General features: G+C 38.6%; 1 protein-coding gene across 4 annotated transcripts in view; it reads right to left on the bottom strand.

Moving 5' to 3' along the window:
* Positions 1 to 25,445, bottom strand: part of WDFY3 (WD repeat and FYVE domain containing 3) — a 279,597-nt gene that overhangs the window by 172,701 nt on the left and 81,451 nt on the right. For all 4 annotated transcript variants that reach the window (XM_018049687.1, XM_018049685.1, XM_018049684.1 and 1 more), the window contains exons 3-4: positions 17,746 to 17,956; positions 5,557 to 5,680 (exon numbers count right to left, since the gene is read on the bottom strand). In XM_018049687.1, coding sequence (XP_017905176.1) covers positions 5,557 to 5,680; positions 17,746 to 17,925 — 304 coding nt within the window. In that variant the 5' untranslated portion in view covers positions 17,926 to 17,956. The remainder of the gene's footprint in view (positions 1 to 5,556; positions 5,681 to 17,745; positions 17,957 to 25,445) is intronic.

The raw sequence follows: 25,445 nt of genomic DNA on the forward strand, positions 1-25,445 counted from the left end.
GAGATCAAACTAGTCAATCCTAAAGGAAATCAATCCTGAAAAGTCATTGCAGGGACTGAAGCTGCAGCTCCAATACTCTGGCCACCTGATGCAAAGAGTCGAATCATTGGAAAAGACCCTGATGCTGGGAAAGATTGAATGCAGGAGGAGAAGGGAACGACAGAGGACAAGTTGGCTGGATGGCGTCACTGACTCAATGAACATGAGTTTGAGCAGGCTCCGGGAGATGATGATGGACAGGGAAGCCTGGTGTGCTGCAGTCCATGGTGTGGCAGAGTCGGACATGACTGACTGGCTGAACAAGTCTATGACGTGCATTCTTTTTAGGTGATAAAGGTGTGAACACAACAGACAATAAAGTTAAATAGCTAAATAAACATGACACTTTCAGATGATGATGGAAGCTCTAAAGGAAGCATTTAAGATGACTGACTAAGTACTAACTGGTATGGAGACAGAGGACAAAAGATCAATCGAGAAAGGGTAATTTGAAAAGGTTTCTCTTCTGCAGGTAAAACTTACAAAACTGCACTGAATCTCACTGATTCTGAATTAATTTCAAAATTAATTTTCAAACTTAATTAATTTTTGAAATTAATTTGAAATTAATTTCAAGAGTTTAAAACTAAAAATGACAAGGAATTACACAGTATGAAAAAAATATACCATAAAATACCTGCAAACAAGATGTCGCCAGTGGAGGATGTGGACAAAGGAAGGGAAAAAGGGGCTCTATGTACTATTTTGCAACTTTTGGTGAGTCCCAAAGTATTTCAAAATAGAGTTCAAAAAGAAAAAAAGGTTGTGTAATGACTACTGTAATTAACAATGAGACATGTTCTCGTCCATTTAAGATATTTTTCATTATTTCTAAAAAATAGCCCTACAGATATAAAATTGTAAAGAGATTTAGGAATAACAAATCTCCAATGCAGAAAAATGTTTTTCCACAGACATGCAGATTAAGTATTCATAAAGACAGCAACAGACAAGAGTATAAATAAGGTTTGGAGTTTTTTTTCCTAATCTAGAAACATCACACCAGAAAGAAATGGCAATGACTGGAGTCAACACGTGACTAAGAAATTTCCCTTCACACTACCTAATTAAAATAGCCAAAAAGGCATACGAAACACAAATCTTATATTTTAGACAGACTTTTCGCTTCCATAGGAGCAACTGAAATCAATAAAGATAAAAAAAAGTATACAACTCCATTTTGGGTGGAAGAAGCGAACAGACAGAAAGGTTACCTTAAACTATTTTAATCATCTTGCTAGACTTGCTTCAAGGAGTAAAAATATAATTAAAACCGCCTCACCTTAAAAGCTATGCATCAATTCACGTAACATACTGCTTCTGATTAATAAGAGATTTTGGTTCTCAATCTAAAAGTACTTTAATGGCTATTGCTCCAAAGACTCCACAATGGGCCCCCTGTTAAGATGAAAGGTTGAGCACACGCACTGATCTCTTTTCCATCCTGAAACCTTGCTGCTATGAGCTGAATTGTGTCTCCTCAGAATTCTTATTTGAAGCCTTAACCCCCTAATGTGATGGAATTTGGAGATGGAGCATTTGGGAGGTAACTGGTTCAGTCTTTGGGAGGGTGGGGCCCTCACGGTGGGATTAATGCCCTTAGAGAAGAGACATCAGAGAACTCTTTCTCTTCTGTTGGTGAGGCCACGTGGGGAAAGAAGCCATATGCAAGCCAGCAAAAGAGATCTCATCAGAAACCAATTATGCTAGCACCATGATCCCAAACTGTCAGCCTCTAGAACTGTGAAGAAAAATTCCTGTTATAAAGCAATAGCAAGGGAAATACAAAAGCAATTTACTACAACAGAACTTTCCAGAGGCTAAAGAACTGGTGGCACTGAGCACCTTGAGAAGCAAAAGTGCATGGGGGACAGAAGGATTGGTGAAGTAATAGTATGTGTAAGAGCAGCCAGAGCCCAGATCCTCACTGTGTGGGTACTGGACTGGAGACTTAGTCACTACAAGGAAAAACAGAGGATGTCTGGACTGGGGTGGAAGGGGGACAATGACATTACAGCAAGCACAGTTGTGGGTGCATCACAGATACAGTAGAAAGCTCATGTACTAAAAGCTGAGGGTCCTCAGACCTTTTTCCTACTTAGCTTCTCAAGAGTTCAGAGTCAGACATATACTGTCTAAGTAAAGACTGGACATACTTTCCCAGGGACTGTCTAGCTCAAGGGAAAGATGGTCTAGAGAATGGCTCAGCAAGATGACCCTGGGTTGAGGCCACCGCTGCAGGCTCCACCCACAAGCTACCTGGCAACTTTCCAAGGTTCCATTCTAATACAGCAGCAGAGGGCCAAGGGTGAGACATGTGAGGACATTCTTTAAAAGACCGAGACAAAAATAGCTAAACAACAACAAAAAACCTGAAAGAAACAGACTAGTGAGGAAGAAAACAAACCTTAAAAAAATAAACAACAAAAAACCCCTCAGAGAGCTAAGAGAAAAACAGCACAATAAAGGTGGGGGAAGGGGGAACCTCTCAGAAATTAAAAATATCATGTCACAAAAAAACAAACTCATAGAAGGAATAGATAGCACAATGGAAAAGCTCTTTTAGCAAATAGTTAAAAAAAAAGATAGAAAACAAGCGAGAAAAGATAAGAAAATGAAGAGACTTAGGGGTTCATCTGACAAGAAAGAAAAAAGAGTAGGGAGGATATTATTATGTAATGATTCATGAAACTTTCTCAAAATTAAAGGATATGTATTCCCAGGTCCAGTGTACTCAGCATAATGTACAAAAATAAGTCCACTCCAAGGCATGTTATCATGAAATTTTAGAACAGGAGGGTCAATGATAGGATTTTAAATGTTTCTATAAAAAAAAGAATCAAAACAAAAACAAAATAAAGGCCACAGAGAAAGAACTGAGAATCTAGATAGCTTCAGATTTCTCAACAGGACAGGAATCTAGAATATTATGGAGAAATGATTTTTAAATTCTGAGATAAAATGATTTTGAATCCAGAACCTGACATATCCACTGAAAGGGGGATAAATGTCATGTGAGCCATGAGGTTTTCCAAAATGACCTTGAGGCATCACCCTGGGCTGCCTGGAGAAGGACCAGCTAAGAGCTACCACTGCCCATGCTCCCAGAGGTGCTGCACCCAAGCTCAACATCCTAGGACCCTCGCAGCTTCTATTCTCTGCAGGAGGGCTTGTAATCTCCTCTGGGCCCCCAAATATCTTGGAACTAAACAGCTAGCATTCTCACACAACTCCTACAAACATCGAATAAGGAAGGACTCACATCCAGAACTCAAAGTTTAGATCACAGTTTGCATCTTCACTGTTAAGACTGCATTTATGCTCTGGGCAGGTGGAATATCCCATGCACACTTCTTTGTGAGGTGATGAGGGTGATGGACCTGTGACTTCTTTTGTCCTGTTGAAGCCTGGTTCTATGAGTTTCCCCCTTTCTGCAACAAAGCCATCCTATGTGACGTGATAAGGTCTGTTCGAAGCCCTGGTCCCTGAAAGCTTGTCACCCTAAATTTATCGCCTTCCTTGGATAAGAGGAAGGAATTCATCTCACACAGCAAGAGTCAAACAAAGTTTCACTCACAGATTTCTAAAAACAAACAAACTAAAAAACCCAAAATCAAAAATGATAACTGTAATGCATCTTTTCTCAGGAAGCTGCTGGAAAAGATATGTTACCAAAAATGAGGAAGTTAATTTGAGAAAAAAAGACGTGAGATTCGGGAAACCAAGTCTCTATCTCAAAGAAGTGGAAAGACATCCCAGGATGATGTGAGTTAAGATGTAAAAATGACAGCTGTCCAGCTGGCCAAAAGAGCAACTACCACAGATCAAAGCAGGCAGAAGGTTCTGGAAGAGCTATTTGCAAGATGAAATTGACAAAACATCAGACACCTCAGTCATATTAAGGGGAAATTCAGGAAAACATAGGAGTAGGGGAGGAAGAATGTATTAATGAAAATGTAGAAAGCCTAGTTTGTTTTTTTTTTAAAAAAGGGCAATTATAAACTAGTGATAGAGGTGGAGAAGTTTTCAAGAAAGGCAGTATAATCAGAGAATACCATATGGCTCACCTGTGCATAGTGCTTTCAGACACAATATTATAATGAATACCGAGCTAATCAAATTGTGATAGAATGATATGAGGATACAGAAGTGTGCATCTGTGGGGTACTGGTGGTGAGCTTCAAAGTCCCACTGCTCTTGTGGGAAGTCAGAAGATAGAATCTAAATATGAAAAATCAAGGGCACCCATTGTAAGCATGTTATAGACAGAGAAGTAAATATCAAAAGCAGTTAAGAGACGTAAAAAGTCACTGCATCTTAAGAGTGAAAAAGGAGGATGAACCAGCATGGTGGAAGGGAGATACTGTTTTTAATAAATCTATAAACTATTTGACCCTTAAAACCATGCATCTGTATACTTTTCAAACTAAAAATAGAAACCAAATTTTAAAATAGTATTATATAGCAAAGACAGTACTGTTATTATTGGAAAAATAGTAATTCAATGGATGGAAAAGGTAAGTGATATTCCAAACAGATAGTAGAAGCAAAACTTAAATTATTGATTTCTTGGTCTAATGCTTTAGTAGGAAAGCAATCACTCAAACAATTGCTACAAAACCAAAACAACGAGGTAAAAATTAAGGTAAAATCCTTCAAACATATTGCTGCTTTAGAAAATGACTAACAGTAGTCACAACCAAAACAGCATATTTTAATTCTGATTAAAAGGAATAATACTTTATGAAATTTAAAATTACCTAATTATGAGCAAGAACAGTTATTCGGGCAGTGATTACAAAAGGCCTACTGTGTAAAGGCCTGTGGTAAAGACTGCAGGCTACGGTCTATTGGAAAGAAGAAAGATGGTCTGCTAGAAAGATACACACATAACCATCACCTGGGAAGCTAAATAGATAACAAGAGAGAACTGTTTCTTTGATTAAGGGAATCAAGAAACATTCTGTCTAGGAAGTGTGACTTAATCCAAGCTGAGATTTAGATGTACTAAGATAGGTGGATGGGGGAGACGCTTCTTCCTCGGTGATGCATCACAGGGATAGAAAAAAAGAGCACACACAGGACTACAAGCAACTCAGTTTGGTTGAAATATACGGAAATAAAACAGAAAAAGATAACAAGAAATAAAAAGGGTAGGCAAGTGCACGCATGCGCACCGTGTGTGTGTGTGTGTGTGTGTGTGTGTGTGTGTATCTACAGACCCTGAGTGTGTGCTGAATGTCATGCTAGGAATTTGGATCTTGTTCAGAAGGAAACAGAGTGTGTTAAAAGAGTGAGGGCTGGGGTGGTAGTGGTCCATGGGAAGCAGACCACCCCCACTTAAGAGCAGTAGGTGCTGATACCAACAGAAGCCTGTGACTGTAAGAAAGGGAACAGGAAACGGTATTAATACCTCTGAGCTTAGCATTGGGTCAGTTTTCTGCTTGGTTTTAATAGCACTTTTACCAAACTGTCCCTTCAAATAAATCAGTTTTTGGTGGTTTCTGTGACAAATACCTGTGGATTTGTTTGATGCTCTCCTTCGAATTTCTGTCACCATCAGTCGTGAGACTTGTGTTGTGAACTGCAGCAGATCAGAAAATTTTTCTGTCATTGTATTTGGCGGAGCATTTCCAAAAACCTGTGGATGACAAAGACATTTTTAACACAGCCCTGTCAACTTTTTCTTCTATTTTTAAAAGTGCTTTTAAAAGTGTGGTGTGACTTGGAAAACCAAGTTTAAAAAAAGTATATGCTTGCACAGTTATTTCAGATCTGAGTAAGGTTAAAATACAACTCTTTCAGCAAATCACACCTAGCCACATTTCCTTACGCATGTAAAATAATTTGTGGAATGAATGAGTAAATAAACGAAATCTAAAAGCCAAAAATCACTTATCTATCAAATTTGAATTAATCTTACTAATAAACTTAAGAAAATATAGTTTCTCTGAAGAAATCTAGATTAAGAAATTAGAGAGAAGTGGTGTGTGACTAAGTCCTAGGCTAAAATAAAGAATTCACTAAACTTGTAATATCAGACTTTCTAAATTCTAACCTCAATAATTCCCAAAACAAGATAGCCAAAAGATTTGAATAAGAATATGAATGAGGTCATTAAATATACTTTAAAAAAAAACCCTACAATAAATGTACTTAAGAATAAACCAGGGCTTCCCCAGTGGCTGAGTGGATTAGAATCTGCCTGCCAATGCAGGAGACACGGGTTCAATCAGTGATCTGGGACAATCCCACATGCCTCTGAGCAAGTAAGCCCACACACCACAACTACTGAGCCTGTGCTCTGGAGCCTGGGAGTCAGAACTACTGAAGTCTAAGGCCCTTGAGCACATGTTCCACAACAAAAGAAGCCACTGCAATGGGAAGCCAACACACCCAACAATGAACAGCCCCTCTCGCCACAACTAGAGAAAAGCTCACGCAGAACAAAGACTCAGCACAGCCAAAAATAAATAAAATTATTTAAAAAAATAATAAATCACTCTTAAACTGGTAAGGTTCAGCAAAGACAATAAGAAAACAAAACCTGAACAGACTGTAATACGTAAAGAAAGAGTACTATAATAGCTATATAACTGGATGCGTCTGGAATTTTTTTTTTTAAATATCTTTATAGTTAAAAGGGAATTCTGTGTCTCCTATCACTATAATGATAGCTCTCTATTAAAAAATTAAACAATATTTTGTATTCTTATTTTCTCTTCAAATGTCACTAAAAGGGAGGAAATGTATCTCACTCAGCATTGTATTCCTTGCTAAGCCAGTACCCTGCCTTTTAAAGGGATGTTCCCTAAATATGGTTGTTTACATGCTGCCTGCCTGTACAACCAAATTCTAGAAACTCTTTAGGTAGCATGGAAGGACACAAATTATAAACAAAAGCTTCCCAGATGGCTCAGTGGTAAAGAATCCGCCTGTCAGTGCAGGAGACACAGGAGACATGGCTTCAATCCCTGGGTCTGGAAGATCCCCTGGCGGAGAAAACGGCAACCCACTCCAATATTCTTGCCTGGGAAATCCCATGGACAAAGGAGTCTAGTGGGCTACAGTCCATGCTGTCCCAAAGAGTTGGACACGTCTTACTGACTGAGCACAATAAACAAAAAGTAAGAAAAAAAAATGCAAATTAAAAAAAAATCAAGGTTAGGCACACGAACTGGAAAAAGACCTCTATGTTTGCCACGTTTTAGTCATGAAGTTGGGACCAAATACACAGGAAAAAAACCTAGTGAATTATATGGTCCACGAGGTCCTTGGGTAAGAAAAACACATACTTAAGAAAGTACTTCTACTTTTCATACTATAAAAATTTCCTTCCAAGGATCCTAATAAAAGAATATAACTTATAATATCCTTGTAATAGAAATGTTTCTTACATTATTACAATAAATATCATGTTTCTTACAATCACACTCAAATAGAGCAGGAAGTACCTAACAAACAATAATAAATCAATTCTACAGGGTGTACTTTTATGCAGGTAGTCTGTTTGTTAACTTGACACAAAATTTTAAATTATTTCAAAGAACAAATAAACTGTTCTCTTCAGGAACTCCTTAATAAATTGTTTTTCTGCTGGAATTCTGATAATATGTGCTTATAGTAACTCTCTGATGCCTGTTAAATAAGACCCGTATTCTTTAAAAAAATTGGAGATAGATTAGAAATTGAGAAGCCTAACAACACAAGCTTGAATAGCCATCCTACCTGCACCCAGAGATGAATATGTAACTGCCTACTAAAGATGTTTATAAAATAACCGTATATTTTGCTCAGGCAATGCTTAAGCAAACTTAAGTTTTTGTCAAACTGATCTGAAGTAGATAACTATTCAAACTATTTAAAATAAATTGATGTATATTTTGCTCTTAAGAATTAATAAGCACTATTTTATTCCTAAGAGTAATTAATGCAACTTCATAAAATAGCTCATTTCTGGGATAGTATAAGCAAATGATATTGAAGCAGTTTTCATGCTAAGTGAATAATATACTGTTAAAAAACGTAACTAACTTTTCATACAAATCCTGATATTTACCGCTGTATTTCCACAAGGAAATTTTTTCTTTCAAAAGCTATCTTGCTTGAACTGACCAAACCAAAGTCAATATTATGCAGAAAGGACCATGTCGTATTTCCTCATCTGAAAAGAAAAATGGTTGCTTCTTTGACATAAACAATCTTTAGTCTAGTGATCCTACACTACCGATTAATTCACTCTTTCATTTATTCACTCATAAATATTTACTGGTCTTCTATATACGACAGGCAATACGCAGAGCCACAAATATAAGGGTACACAAAGACTTGTGGATATAAAGGTGAACAAGGCAAGTGCTCATGGAATCTACACATTAGTACTGGAGATGAATGGTAAGTTACTCACAATTGAAAATTATGTTGGATAGTGATGTGTTATAAAGGAAGTAAACAGGGCGCTTGAAAGGGAATGCCTGGAGTGAGACAAGGTTGTCATAAAAGCTCTCTGAGACATAGATGCAGAGAACAAACAAATGTATAAATACCAAGTGGGGAAATACGGTGGGATGACTTGGGAGATTGAGACCGACATATATATATTCAGCTCAGTTCAGTCGTTCAGTCATGTCCGACAGTATGTGACCCCAGGACCTCAACACGCCAGGCCTCCCTGTCCATCACCAACTCCCGAAGTTCACTCAAACTCATGTCCATTGAGTAGGTGATGTCATCCAACCATCTCACCCTCTCCTCCCACCTTCAATCTTTCCCACCATAAGGGTCTTTTCAAATGAGTCAGTTCTTCGCATCAGGTGGCCAAAGGATTGGAGTTTCAGCTTCAGCATAAGTCCTTCCAACGAAAACCCAGGACTGCTCTCCTTTAGGATGGACTGGTTGCAGTCCAAGGGACTCTCAAGAGTCTTCACGAATACCACAGTTCCAAAGCCATCAATTCTTTGGCATTCAGTTTTCTTTATGGTCCAACTCTCACATCCATACGTGACCACAGGAAAAACCATAGCCTTGACTAGACGGACCTTTGTTGGCAAAGTAATGTCTCTGCTTTTTAAAATGCTGTCTAGGTTGGTCATAGCTTTACTTCCCAGGAGTAAGCGTCTTTTAATTTCATGGCTGCAATCACCATCTGCAGTGATTTTGGAGCCCCCAAAATAAAGTCTGACACTGTTTCCCCTGTTTCCCCATCTATTTCCCATGAAGTGATGGGACCAGATGCCATGATCTGAATGTTGAGCTTTATTTTTCGATAATACTCAAAGTGTCAGGTAGTAAAGAGATTTTTTTGGTGACTGACTTTAACAATCAAATCTTAAAATACTGGGTACATATTCACCACCTTCCACAAATAGTGGGAAACAGACAATGCTTCAATCATGCACCTGTGTGCCACAGAGAGGGAAGCTCACAGCTGGAATTCTCTTTATGCCCTCGAGGTCTCTGGTCAAAATTTTCCTGTTCTTAGTTCCCTCATCTATCAAAGCGGAGAGCTGAGAGACAGAACTGGTCGGCAGTACATCCACCTCAGAGGGATGGTCCTATAGAACAGACATTCATACCCAGATGAAAACAACAATACAAGGAACAAAACTTCTGGCAAATTAACAAAAAATAACAATAATTATCATAAAATGAGCCTTTACAGTGTGCACAGCACTATTCAAATACTTGACAGATAATGACATTCAAATCTCATTAAATCCTGCACATTATTGCCCTTTTACAGATAAGGAGGGGAGACAGCAGGAGGTGGCAGCAAGAGAATTCAAAACTAGATCTGTCTGATCCCAAGCTGTGCTCTTAGTCACTCAGAACTGTACTGTCTTAATTTAACTTCACAGGAACCCTAGCACTACAACTTTGCACAGTGTTCATCTTAAGAGGGAATTACCATGGCTTGACTTGTTTTTAGAAGGGTCATTTTTAACATCCATCTAAATAAACTTCAGAAAATTTCCTAGCTGCTTCTCAACTAAATATTTTTGGTATACGTGGGGAGAACAAATGAATGGTGTTTTCTAATGGAACGCAGAAAGCAGCGGCTCAGCATGCATTTGTTACTGAATGAAGCTATTCAATAAAGGTTTACTGTGCATGAGCGTGACTAGTCGTTTTCATCTCTTCAGGACCTCATGAATAGCCCATCAGGCTCTTCTGTCCATGGAATTCTCCAGGCAAGAATACAGGAATGGGTAGCCAATTCCCTTCTCCAGGAGATCACCCAGAAATAGAACCTGGGTCTCCAGCAATGCAGGCAGAAAAGGTTAGTTGCGAAGGATAAGAAACAGACACTGGATTCAACTTAGATGTTTCTTGAATATAATTCAGAAGCAAATTCAAAAACAAGGGGAGTTTCTAAAAGAAGATCCAGGGAAAAGATTATAACACACACAATGAAGTCTGATAACACATACCAAAGTAATTAGCAATGGTAGTTCATTTTTAGATGACTAAAAGGCTATTCATTTTTTAATAAGTTTAAACGAAATATTTTCTCTGTAAGCTTTTGTTCTTGGGACTAAAGGTTAATTATCTTTGAGAATGCTGATTAAATATTACCCAGCTATTCTCAGACTTCACCATAATCCTTCAGTTTGAGAGAATCTGTGAGAGGGAGGAAGCCAGCAGTGTCTTTGCCGGACTGTGATGATGACTACAGGAGGCAGCTGAAGAACCCAGCATGAGTCCTGGCCCAGGAAAAGGACTCAACACATGCCACTTCTCAACTGTGTGTCTCTTAAAGGCCAAAATCACACACTGAAATAACACTAGGGAACACACTTTGGAAACGATTCTGCAGATAAATGTCCGTGCCTAACTGTAATGTGGTTTATTTGCCATTTAGCATGAATCCAGCAAAGTCTCAAAAATCAACAACACAGTTCATTTTTGGCCATCATGGTAGGAAGTCTGGAGCCTTACTGAGCTATTCATTCATCCAAGCTGTTTCTTACTAGTGGAGGGTGTTCATGTACAAATGGCCAAACATTATTTAAATAAACATGGTTATCAATTTCTGAATTTAACAGATATAATATCTAAGGACAATTTTAGTTTGTAAATGATAAGCCATGAACTCAATAGAACATACAAATACAACTTATATGTATTTTTTAAATTGGTCACAATGGCACAAAAATAACTTTCTCTCTATTTATATTTGGTACAAAGACTCTGAAGAAAATTATGCCTATACACAAACATATAACTGAATTAGCTATACACCTGAAATTAAGAGCACTGCAAATCATCCATCAATTCAGTTCAGTTCAGTCGCTCAGTCGTGTCCTTCAATAAAAAAATAATTTATAAAAATGCTAAGTGGCATCTGGCCATGCAGGGTTACTACAGACCTTCAATTTGTTAAAAAAAAAAAAAAAATGCAATCAAGTGAAGTACAATAAAAAGAAGGAAAAAGAAAAGAGCTGAATGAACCTTTATGATATTTAAATCACTCGCTGTATTAGAGCTTTAAGGGAGGGCATATATATGTGCTTTCGACCTAATTTTTTTTTAATATTTATTTTTAATTTATTTGACCACAACAGGTCTTAGTTGTTGCACGTGAGATACAGTTCCTTGGCCAGAAACTGAACCTGCGTGCCCTACATTGGGAGTTCAGAGTCTTAGCCATTGGACCATCAGGGAAATCCCATACATATATATCTGCTTTTAATTAACCAACTAAAAACTTCTGGCTTGAAAGAAGAGAGACTTTCTTTTTCTTGGCAGCGCAGAACCAAAAGAACTAAGACAAACAGTCTAAGCAATAAAGAATAACCACTAAAGAATCTCAATCTTGAAAAAAAAAAAGGTCAAGTTATTTAGATTATTCTAGTCTAAGACTCACTTAATTGACTGTGGAAGCTTAACTGATGAAATGCATGGGACGCACATCCACGATATGACTTACAAATTTATGTTAACAGCTGAGAATAACAATTGTGCTAACTACTCATAACATTATCATCACCTTGTCAATGTTCTTAAGTCTGAGAGAAGGAAATGACCTCAGACTCCTTGGTAGCCAATAGTAAGTACCTTGCGACAATGATACAAAACAGAAACAAAAGCATTCAAAATAAAGCCAACTTCCCAGAACTGGCTGTAATAAAAATTAATGACTGCTACCTCAACAGGGTTTTAAAACAATAGCTTTTCTGTACTCAGTTTTCTCATTTTCAAAACGGCTATCTAAAATTTAAACCTTTCCCCACCTCTCCTTGTGTTCCTACTCTATCATCATCTCTTTCCATTACTCAGTCTTTTATCTCGGAGAGCAAAAAAATGATCACGCTCTGTTCCTGTTTCATCCCACCCAATTTCAAGGGTGATATGTGAGTTAGATCTCTTACTCTTCTCTGTCCCTCTACTCCTGCCCTTCTGCTTTATCAACCCAGCAAAAGCTCAGCCCCAGTAGAGCACACACAGCTATCTGTCTTCTCTGCTTCCACACACATGCTGCTTTTTAAGTGAACGAGAAAAATCACACGCCTGCATGGGTTAGATCAAGTACAAAGGTACTATCTCCAACCTTCACTGGGCCCTAAGTCTTCTGTTGTCCCTTTTCAACTATCTTTCTCAATTCCGTTTCATTAATATTCCAAACTATCACAATTTCCTAAAGTCCCCTATCCAACCTACTGACTCCAAAGTTTTCACAGACATCTTCTATTGAAAACTATAGGAAACAGAGGTCATGGAGCAAAATCTTATTCAACTTTCCACCACCTTCACTACAAATCTGTGTTCACACCCAACAAAACTATAGGCTTTCCTACAGCACAGTGTCTCTCTTGTTCAAAGCTCACGTGTACGTGCTCAGTCGCTAAGTCATGTCTGACTCTTTGTAGACTGTAGCCCACCAGGTTCCTCTGCCCATGGGATTTCCTAGGGAGAATACTGGAATGGGTTGCCATTTCCTCCTCCAGGGGATCTTCCCAACCCAGGGATCCAACCCGCATCTCCTGCATTGCAGGCAGATTCTTTATCACTGTCAAGACTCACTCACCCACCTGTAATTTGACTCTCTTCACTAAACTTCACTCTCTTAAACATTGGATTTCCCCCTATGCTTATTTCTTCCCTTCTCTTTATGATCATGCCTGGATCTATCCCACTTTTAACAACACAGCAAAACACCAGAAATATACAAACACAAACTCCCTATTGCAGGAGTCACCTCCATCGATCTCTTCCATCCTCATTTTCTTTCACATTTCCACAAGCTGAATCCATAGTCTCTTCTCATCTCCCATTCACTGCTCAACATACTGCTTTCTGATGCTGCCATTCTAGTAACTTTCCAACTGGCAAACCTCAAGCACATGTTTAGGTCTCCATTTGCTGGTCTCTCTATTGCACAGAGATGAATGCTTTTTCTCGCAACTATTATCTCTTGAGTTCCATAATCACCCTCTCTTGATTCTGTTTGTACTGCTACTGACCAGTTCCTGTGCTGTGTCCTTTATGGGTCCCCCTTGTTTCATTAAACAATCATATTCTCCATGGTTCATCCTCGCCTACTGCTCCTGGCGTAGGGGGCGGCATGAGTAGCGTTTGGTCCCCTTCTAGGGTTCCAACGACCACATCTCTGAAGTGGTCCCCAAAGTAAGTACCTAGCCACATCCCCTCACCTGAGCTTCTAACTGCCTACTGAATACCTCCACCTGGGAAGCTCACAGTGTGGACTCAAGGCCCCAAACTGAGTCTATCACTTACACCTCTGTTTCTCAGCTCCTAGGAAAACATCCACCCAGTTTCTCAAATTAGAAACATAATAAATAGCCTCACTTTGGCCCTTTCTTCTTCCTTATTCTATTGCTGAGAATACCTCATTGGCTCTGCACACCTCCAAGAAAAAGTATTAGCTCTTTCAGTTCAGTTCAGTCGCTCAGTCATGTCTGACTCTTTGCGACCCCACGAATCGCAGCACGCCAGGCCTCCTTGTCCATCACTAACTCCCGGAGTTCACTCAAACTCATGTCCATCGAGCCGGTGATGCCATCCAGCCACCTCATCCTCTGTCGTCCCCTTCTTCTCCTGCCCCCAATCCCTCCCGGCATCAGGGTCTTTTCCAATGAGTCAACTCTTTGCATGAGGCAGCTCTTAATATGCCATAAAACCTGTCATGATGTAGCTCCTATCAATCTTAATAGTCATTTTTTTTATCCCTCCTTGACATAAAATCAACTTCTTAGACCACTTACAGATGCTTGCACACATCAGCATGTTTGTGGAATTTACTTTGATTCAGGCTTGAATTTCTTACTCTAACTACCTTCTTGGTTAATTTAGCCCAGTTAGTTCCGATCTGGCTAATGACTACCTTTTAAGGATTCAAGAATCACATCACATTCTCAAAAGACATTTCCCTGCCCTGACTCCCCCACAGACTTTCAGGTAACTCTCCTTTCAGGGGTGCCATAAGATTCTTCTGTGTCTCTAATACTATATTTCTTTGTTATTCCATTATCTGTTTATGTGTTCATCTCTTCTCCAACAGAATTACATGTCATGTTTATCTTCCTTATGATACTTCTGATTCACAAAGCTGGACTTTATCTTATCTCAGAACTCCAGTGCAGAGTATGGTGTATAGCGCAACTTCTATTTGTCTGACACATATTCACGGAATGACTCAGTAACGCACAGTAACAAAATACACAAAGAGACAAGCAAACAAATGAACACAGAACGTGTAGAGTCTGTCCCTCCTCTCTGCTGTCAAACTAGCCTTTAGTTTGGTATGAATAACACATAAACTGAATGTATTTCAGCATATATTCAATATGAAATCATTTCAGCATAAATAGTTTATAATCTTTCCTTCATCTTGTAATGTCATAAAAACAATAACAGACACAAGAGTTCCCTAGGACAAACTGTTAAGTGCGTTAAGTATATTCTCTTACTTAATCCTCACACCAACCCCACAAGGTGGATATTCTTATTTACAGCTGAGAAACTGAAGGTGACAGCCCCTCCCAAGGCCAGGAGACACCTGAACGTCTAAACCCCAGAGAGGAACAACCAAGAATACTGACAGCTACAAACTGGAGACTAAGTGAAAGTCTATCTACTGAGCATGAAACATCAGTCTTGTTCTTCAATTTAGCTTTAAGGAAACATCAGCAGGTATATACTCTGGAAAGAAATCAAATCAGTCACACCTGAAAGAAATCAACCTTGAACATTCATTGGAAGGACTGATGCGAAAGCTGAAGCTCCAATACTTCGGCCACTTGATGAGAAGAGCCCACCCTTTGGAAAAGATGCTGATGCTCGGAAATAGTGAAGGCAAAAGGAGAAGTGGGTGGCAAAGGATAAGACAGTTAGATAGCATCACTGACTCAATGCACATGAATTTGAGCAAACTCCAGGAGAGAGTAGAGGACAGAGGAAGCTAAAGTGCTGCAGTCCATGAAGTCACAAGAGAGTCGCACACGACTTAGGGACTGAATAACAGCAAATACACGCTTCAGGCAGGAGACTGAAAACTACGCTTTCCTGGAATATCAACATATCCTAGGCTAACGGGTCTCCACATTTTATCCAGCCAGATCATCTTACCACTGGAAAAGTCTCACCATTGCACACATACTTTTCAATGAGTGTTTCAACACCTCATTCTTAAATATCAATGTATAAAACAATTATCATCAGACATCTGAAGATTACTCCAATATGAAAGAAAGTAATATAAACAAAGAAAAACAGTAATTTGGAGCAAATAACAAGGAAAGAGGCATGAGAAAATTTGAAAAAGCTTTAATATTTTCTGAGGGATAAGGAGATATTGCACAATTTCAAAAAACTGTTCAAGGAAATTAAAATATGATAGCACAAGGTTAATCCCAAAAAGTTAATACTTGATTGATAGAGTTGCAGAAAAGGGGAACATATAAAACAAAGGGAAGAATATTAAAGAAATATTTCAAAATATTTTCCCAGAAATAAAAAGTACAAGCTTGCAAATTCATGTGAAGCCTCCATAAAATTTCAAAATAATGAGAAAAATAATATAGAAAATTTCACACAGAAAGACTAACAGACACAGAGAACAAACAATAAAGAGATCAGTGAGACTGTGAGGGGAGACAGTGAGTCATGGACACAGGAAAAAAGAAAGACAAGGGAAGAGAGAAATAGGGGGCAGGGGAGGCCAAGAGAGGAACAGAGAGAAACAGGAGAGAGAGGTGGGAAGAGAGATAGAGAGACAGGGAGAGACAGGCAGAGATGGGGAGAAAGAGACAGAGAGGGAAGTAGAGAAAGACATAAGGAGGACAAAGACAGATCAAAGGAGAGTAAAAGAGAGACGGGGAAGAAAAAGAGACACGAAGAAAGGCAGAAACTGAGACAGTTACTTTACAAAGTCTGACGAAAACAAGAATGGAAAATAATGGTGGTTTGTTATAAGGTTCATCTATGAATAATATTTACACCAGGGTCAACAGAGGATAAACACTGAATCTTCCTTAAATGAATGCTATACTTGTATGGGAAGAAAAAGGAGCAGGGTAGCATGAATGAGTGAAAACATGTGTGCATGGTTTGGAGGGATGCAGAGGTAAAAAAAAACAAAGCTAATTATTCTATTTCTCAACAAGAAGTCAATTAAAACTGAATAATCAAGAAATAGCTGTAACAGTATGCTATGCAAAAGCTGAAAGAGCTAAAGGTGGCAGCAACAACCAGCAGTGGAGAGGACTCTATAAGCCTGTGGAAGTATCTGACTTTTTACACTATGTTCATATACATTTTTGATAAAAACTTTTAAATTATTCTAAAAGTCCCCACTAAGACTGCTACATGTGATCAACTAGACAAAACACATTAAAACATTAGTTCTATTTGGACTAACTATCCTATCACAAGCTCTCTTCTAGAAAATCCAAACAACAAAGTAAACTGTGATGACTCTTCAAAGTATCCAAAGCACTGCGGCAACTGCACCATTTGATGCCATAAGCCATCACTTCAAAAGATAACAGAAATAACATAAGCGGTCATTTACAACCTATCTCTCTCCCAAGGATCAACCATTAGAGGAACATTTAACAAAATGTTCACAATCTTCCTTTGATCTACTAGAAATAAAAGGACTTCATTCTGACCAGATCTTACATCAAATCGCCTTATAGCAAACTGAAAGGAAAGAATGAACATCATCCAGCTTCTCAAAAATGAACTCATTCTATCATTTATTTCCCTACCTGGACTTATTGTCAATTCAAAGAACTGATGCCTTCAAATTGTGGTGCTGGAGGAGACTCTTGAGAGTCCCTTGGGCTGCAAGGAGATCAAACTAGTCAATCCTAAAGGAAATCAACCCTGAACATTCACTGGAAGGACTGGTGCTGAATCCGAAGTTCCAATACTTTGGCTACCCGATGAGAAGAGCCAACTCATTCGAAAAGACCTTGATGCTGGGAAAGATTGAATGCAAGAAGAGAAGAGGGCAGCAGAGGATGAGATGGTTAGGTAGGATCACTGACTCAACAGACATGACTTTGAGCAACCTCGAGAGCTAGTGGTGGACAGGGGAGCCTGGCGTGCTGAAGTCTATGGGGTTGCAAAGAGGTGGACATGACTTAGCAACTCAACAACAACAACATGACTTATTGTAATCTCAAGATTCCTGCAGTACCACCCCATCCTAAAGCCAGGTGCTTGGCAGCCTGGACTCACCCTATTAAACACTGGCAGCATCATGTACAGCTTCTCTTCTTGTTCCTTCTGGGTCATGTGCCGAGGAGGGTGGCACAGCTCTGTGAAGAGCCGGCGGAGGTGCATCAATCCTAGGGCGTTGTCTTGCGGGCTGCATTCCTCCTGCCTCGGCCGCCCCATGATCCTCTTCACCATGTTCATCTTGGCTGGGTGGTGATAAACTCTTCTAAATCTGCAGGGAGATGTTCATACACAAACCGTCAAAATATCATCATCTTGACCAAGTTCAGCATGCGTGGCAGAGCTTCTTAAAAAGTCAGGAAAACAAAAAAATTCTGTCTAAAATATTTTTTCTACTTTTTAAACAGAAAAAATAGAGGCAGGGCTAATTTTGATAAATCTCTCTAAATGACAAATTACAAATTGTGCCACTCAAATGTTCTTTGTGAACTTGGCCCCAGTTTGGATAAACTATAAAGCATTAAATGTAAAAAATTAATTGTTGCTGGATGAGCAATAAACATTTCCAATTAAAGCAGTCATATTAAGTTCAACAAATAAAAGGATCATAAATTTTATAATTAATATGTGGCTTAATAGTTGAGTACATGGAAAAAGATGAAAAGAACTTAAAATTCATCCACACCCTCCCAATTAACTGAAACAAACAAACAAATCCACAAAGCTTTCTATTTTTAATCATTTAACACTTTTGTAGATGAAGGATTACACTTGGGATACTCACTGAGGAGTTTACGTGGTAGTTTGAAATATGCAAATGAAATGAAATGATACCTCTAAATATATTATAAATCATAAGTGAAAACTGACATGTAACTTTAAACTGTTTCTTTAGACTATACCTTGAAACCCTTTGCCAGGTCAGGTTAATTCCTTTAACAGATTATGACAATCAATTAACAAAAGAGAATGTAATATTGCAAATTGATTATACTTCAATAAAAATATTTTTAATGAAATAGAATATACTGGAATACATGTAGAAAGAGCAATAATTATTTCATAAAATTTATTTTAGGTAAGGGTGCATTCATGTGTATTGAATCACAATATAAAATGTATCCCTGGCTAGAGCTGCAGTTAAGAAATAAATAAACCAACCACTGGGTTAGAACACACACCAAAATCAATAACACTAAGCTTTCAGAAAGCATCATCAGCCCTTTTCAACAACCATGAACTGTGCCAGCTATTAGCTGACCTCAGACACAAAAAACAAGATTATCTTACAAAAGGAACCAGGAGGGCTGGGAGGACATTATGGATATACCAAACTTGGGTAAAAGGCAATTTGCTTTTTAATTTGTAGAAAAGCAGGAATAACTTGAAAATTTGCAATTTTGCCATATAAGCCAGTATGGCATTTCTTAAGAAAGGCGAAATCACTGCTTCATTTACCAAACATCTATTGACTTTTTTTAAGCCATAAGAAGAACTAGTAAACATGTTTGTCCTTGAGAATTTTGAGTGGATTCCACATTTGGCTGTGGGCAAATGTTTATGCAGCCTAGCTGCACTACACCAGGAGGTCACCTGTGACTCATCACAGGTAAGGAGCAGGAAGACACTCTACTCAAGGCTGGTCTGTGCCAAGGGCCCTCTACTCAAGGAGCACTCAACACTACTAAGCTGTCCAGTCGTGGGGAAAGTGCTCAGACCACTGGCACAGGGCCGAGGAGGCCCTCTGAACTACAAAATGACAAGTGAAAGTCAGTCTGGTTCAAACTTGCTCGACACATTTCATTCTCACAAAAACGTGTTAAGTTCTCCAAATGTAAATTATATTTCAAGAAATACATTCCAGTAGCCCACTACATAAATGTTAGTTAGGTAACATTTCAGATTATGCATAGATCTGTTTCTTTAACCTGTAGCTGCAGTTTGTAATCTAAAGTGTGTGGATAGGATTTAGGGGATTCATGATCCGTTAACACTTCAAAAAACATTTTTAAGAGTCTCCAGCTTTCAAAGGCGTCTATGTCATTAAAAAGTCAAGCATCATTCCTTATTTATACAGCATTAAAGCACTTTCTGACCATTTCCTTTGGTCGTCATTCCAATTTAAGCAAGTGAACCAAGGAGGGGATTAATTCTGCTTGTGAGTGAGATCCCCACCCCCACCCCAAGACAAGAACAACTTGCTGAAAACGCACAATGAAAAAGAACTGAGTGAGAACCTAAGACTCTGACCTCCTGATCCAGCCCTTTCTGCTTACCGGTATTCATGTGCCTGTTTCAAATTACAGAATTTTGGCAACTCTGACTCTAGAATATTTATTTTGCACCAAGAGGCAACTAGGGTGTAAAAGAAATCTTTTTGACTTTTCTGAAGATACATTAATAAATATCACTAAACACACAAATAATCACACAAAGACAGAAACTAGCTAGATGTAATCAAGCTATTGTACCACTGTTATTTAATCTCTGTCAGAGTCAGTCAGCTAAAGGGATTTACTGGTATTTCTTGATTACTCAGATAATCTCAGTTTGGGGGAAAAAAATCAGATTCCTCTTTTCTCCTAATATACCAAGAAACACTTAAGCCTATCATATTAGATTGCTGACTCATAGCTTTGCCTGTACTTCAGTGTTTTTTAAGTTAAGGTATAATTCAGATACAGAACTATCTTGTTTAAAGTACTCTTCAGCAGTGAAAGAGCAGAGAAGAACGGGTACTTTTTGGTCAAATCTGTACCCACATGTCCATGTAAGTTGGTTAACTTGAGGTGAAAGATTATTAATTCCCTTGAATCTTGGGTTTCCCTGACCTGTGAAATCTTTCCTCATAGGCTTTCTGAAATGCATACATAAAATAGCATCATTTCTATGAGGTGTCAAGCACACTATGTTCAACAATTTTTAAATTTCTTCCTTCAGCTTGATCATGAAACATTTAATTCCTTTTCATTTACATTTTAGTTATTTAAGGAAAACAACAAAAGGAAGGGAAACAATACAGGCCCTTATAGTACTATGTTTTATTAGAGATGTACAAAACTATAAATAAAAAATAAAGGAAAAATTTATTTCTTAAATGCTCAAAAAGAGGTTCATAAAGCAATAAAGACGAGACAGGCAAAATGTAGTACTATTAAGAACAAACCATAAAAATGATTATTTGGGGGTTAGTTATTAGGGATTTTCAAAATATTTACAAAGATTATTGTGCATAAGAACTAGTTTTCTAATGCAAACTCTATTTAGTTTCACAAGAGAAAAGTGTGCTGCCAACAGAGGGTTATTTAAATAGCAATCAGATAATTACTGCATGAGCCCAGACAGTATTTTTTATTCTAATCTCTTGTGTTAATGATTGAAAATCTTTTGGAATTGCTTGAAGAACTGTTTAAATCTTTTAAACAGTTTATCATTTTTAAATTATGAAAGGGTAGAAAAAGTAAATAGCTTCAACTTGCAAAAATATATTTGACAAGTTACTAATGGCCTTTGAGTAGCTCAGCTAAAAACTGAAAAGTGTTTTCTCTGAGTAAACTCCTTAATTTCACAAGAGCAGAAATAAAGAGCTCACAGGACTTAGGGAAAATCTTAAAGTTTCGTTCAGTTCAGTTCAGTCGCTCAGTTGTGTCCAACTCTTTGCAACTCCATGAATTGCAGCACGCCAGGCCTCCCTGTCCATCACCAACTCCCAGAGTCCACCCAAACTCAAGAATTATAATTCCACAGGTTTTTTCTTAAACTTTCTGGAGAAAAAAAAAAAATTGTGTTTTTGCACTGTGAAGGCAAAACTTCCTACACTTTTGAAAAAAGAAGACAAAATTCTGACAGGCTCCCAACAAACTGTATATATAACCTGGTATTCTAAACCCATACACTGAAAAAGAACCATTAATACTGTCCTGAATTAGAATTTTAAAATTCTACCTACTGAAACACTGTTTTTGCCTCTCAAGAACAGCCATATCAGAGTTTAGGCCCAAGTATGAGACATGACAACATCAGCCATCTCATTTATATGGCAAAATACAATTACTTAAGACCAATACCCAACATGAGCTTCCCTGGTGGCTCAGTGGTAAAAAATCTGTCTGCAACGCAGGAGACAGGTTAGACTCTGAGTCAGGAAGAGCCCCCGCAAGCCACTCCAGTATTCTTGCCTGGGAAATCCCATGGATGGAGGAGTCTGGTGAGCAAAAGAGTAGATAACAGTACTCACAGTACAAGATGATTTATTGCATTATATATTTTATAATTGTTTGTAACAAAAAATCAGAAATAGCCTAGACCTTTAGTAAATGAACAGGCAACTTCTGGCATATCTATACTATGGCATAGTTTAGTTCCCAAAAGTTAGGAGGAAAAAAGAACTTAAATTTTGACAAAATCAGGGTTTCAACACCTAAATGTAAGGAGCTTAGAAGTCATCACTCCTGTACTTACAGAAGGAACAGCTGAAGAAACCGGAAACCAAGGATTTTTCCCGGGAACCCTCAGAGAACTGGGACTACTACAGAGCAAACTAACCCTCAATCTCGGGAGACAAGTCAATCTGGAAAGTCGCAGGTGGAATATGCTTATCTGGAACAGAAATCCCTGGAGCCCTTGACTGTGAAGAACTGCTAGGGGTTAACAGTGGGCTATCGAGGGCCACAGTCTTCAGGCCCTCCCCACAACTCCTGACCCCTCCAGACTCTTTCACAGAGATGATCTGGGAAAGATGCCCTCCGGGCTCTGGCAGAGGGAGGGGAAGAGCAATCTCTTTGAAATGTTCCCAGAGCAACTTCACAAGAAAGCCCTACTTCCCAGGGTCAAAGACTATCTTAGCTTTGTCTCACTTGAGGGAAGGGCATATCTCACTCTCCTCCTCCCCCAGTTCCACCACCCCTAGCCTTCCAGTCTTACCTAAGGGGGTTAAAGGAAGAAACAGCCTGGGAGAAATACGTGTGGAGGTCACAGCCCAGAGTTACAAACCCACTGAGATTTAATCATCAGGTTACAAAACTGTTCCCTCTTCCATACTTTACAACCACCAACTGTGCTGTAAAAAAAAAAAAAAATCAAAGGGAAGTGCAACAAATCAAAGCACCAGAACAATTACGAAGAATGCTTTGATGAGCTCAACAGTAGACCAAATAAGGCCATGGAAAGAATCAGTAAGCCTGACTATAAATCAATTAGAAGATTCCAGAAGGAGAAGAAAGAGAAAAGCTTCCGGAAGGAGAACAAAGGGAACAGAGGCATGCATATTCAAACTAATAATGTCTAAGAACTTCCCAAAATTAATGACAGACAGCAAACCACAGATACAGAAAACTCGGAGAATATCAAGGAAGGTTAAATACCTCAAATACCACATTTAGGCAGATCAAATTCAGACCATACAAGGTCAAAGACAAGGAGACACTCTTGAAAGGGAGTGGGATTAGGGGGTGAGGGAGAATAGGAAAAACTTACCTAAAAGAACCAGGACAAATATTACGGTGGACCTCTCATCCAAAACGTGCAAGCAAGAAGGTAATGGAGGGAAACATTTAATGTGTTGGAACAAAAACCAACCAGTCCAGAATTCTATATCCAATGAAATTGTTAGGGGAAGCATACTGATTGAAACCGCCCACTGTGGCCAGGCACTATAGTAACCATTTGCATAAGTTGTTTTATGACAGGAGGTCCTGCTAAGGAATACGGAACTAATACGCCAACCCCAACTGGAAGAATTCAGGAAAGGTCAAACGGAGACACCACATGTCCGACCACCTCCCAGAATCCTTCTCTCTGGCATCCATCTTGGCTGAAAAGGCGTGCACCACCAGGAAGGACTCTGACTCAGAATGATCTGCTAAGGACAACCCGGAAACTAATCCCATCACCATAAAACCTGATACTGCGAGCCATGTGGCAGAGCAGTTCTCCTGGGTTCCCTTACCCTACTGCTCTCCACCCAGGTGCCCTTTCCCAATAAAATCTCTTGCTTTGTCAGCGCATGTCTCCTCGGACAATTCATTTCTGAGTGTTAGACAAGAGCCCAGTTTCGGGCCCTGGAAGGGGTCCCCCTTCCTGCAACAAAATTACCCTCAAAAGTGAAGGAAGAATAAAAAATTTCTCAGACAATCAAAAAATGTCATCTGTATGGTACCATGATATGCCATGTCAGAAATATTAAAAGTTGTTCAGGGAGAAAAAAATTAATATAGATTGAAAAATTGTACAGGCATACTATGCTTTATTACGCTTCACAAATTGAGCTACTTTTTGCAAAGCGAAGGTTTGTGGCAACCCTGTGCTATCAGATGATGGTTAGCGTCTTTCAGGAAAAAGTATTTTTAAATTAAGGTGTGTACATTTTTTGGACATGTTATTGCACACTTCACAGACTACAGTATAGTGTAACTGTAACTATTATATGCACTGGGGAACCAAAAAATTGGTGTGACTTACTTTATTGCAATATTTGCTTCATTGAGGTGGCCTGGAATATCTCCAGGGTATGTTTCTATTTACGTAATAAAGAGAAAGGTATCAGAGAAGGAATAAATTATGGTAAAAAAATATTTTTTACGATCCTTAACTGATCTAAAAGATTGTTTTAAAAGTAATGACAGTAATAATGCATGAGGTGATTATAGTTTATGAATTAATAAGATGAGTAACATTAATGTCATAAGAATTGGGAATACTCCTGTAAGATATCCATAGTATGGTGGTTTAGTTGCCAAGTCGTGTCTGCAACCCCATGGACTATAGCCCACCAGGTTCCTCTCTTCATGGAATTTCCCAGGCAAGAACACTGGAGTGGGTTGCCATCTCCTTCTCAGGGATCTTCCCAACCCAGGGATCAAACCTGTGTCTCCTTCATTGCGGGAAGACCCCTGCACCGCAGGCGAGTTCTTTACTGACTAAGCCATGCGGGAAGCTGGAGGGCAGATGAATATTAGTCAAAAACGTACACTCTAGGGCAACCACTAAAACTGAAAGGAGTTAAAAAGAAACCATGTAAAATACTCAGTTAAAACCAGAGAAGGCAGAAGGAACCAAATAACAAATGGAACAAATATGAAAGCTACACACAGGACAGATATTAATCTTACTATATCGAAACTCACTCTAAAGGTGACTAGATTAAACACACCAATTAAAAGACAGAATGTTAGGCAAATTTAAAAACTTATCTCAACTTTATGGTGTCCACAAGACAGCTGCTTCAAATATATTGAATAAATAACCAGATATATTGAAACTAAAGAGATGGAGAAAGGTATACCATGTTACTTCAGGTAAAAGAAAGCTGGGTTAACTATATTAATTTTAGACAATGCAGTCTTTACAAGAAAAATTTCAAGGATAGTTACATATTGACAAAAGGGTCAATTCTCTAAGAAGACTTTACAATCCTTAACATGTATAAGCCTAACACGGAAATCCCACAGGAGGCAAACATGGACAGAACTGAAGGGAGAAAAAGACAAATTCACTTTTGGAACTGGAGACTTCAACAGGTCTCATACAACAACTGACAGATCAAATGTGCAAGAAATCAATACAGACATAGCTTACTGAACAGTACTACCAACTGACTAGAACTAGAGTTGATATTCTCAAAACACTCCATCCAACACCAGCAGAATGCACATTCTTCTCCAGCTCACATGGAATATTCACCAAGGCAAATCACATACTGGGCTGAAAACACACCTTAGCAAATTCAGAAGAAAAGAAATCACGCAAAATATGCTTTCAGA

Source organism: Capra hircus, chromosome 6, assembly GCF_001704415.2.
Source record: "Capra hircus breed San Clemente chromosome 6, ASM170441v1, whole genome shotgun sequence".
NCBI lineage: Eukaryota > Metazoa > Chordata > Mammalia > Artiodactyla > Bovidae > Capra > Capra hircus.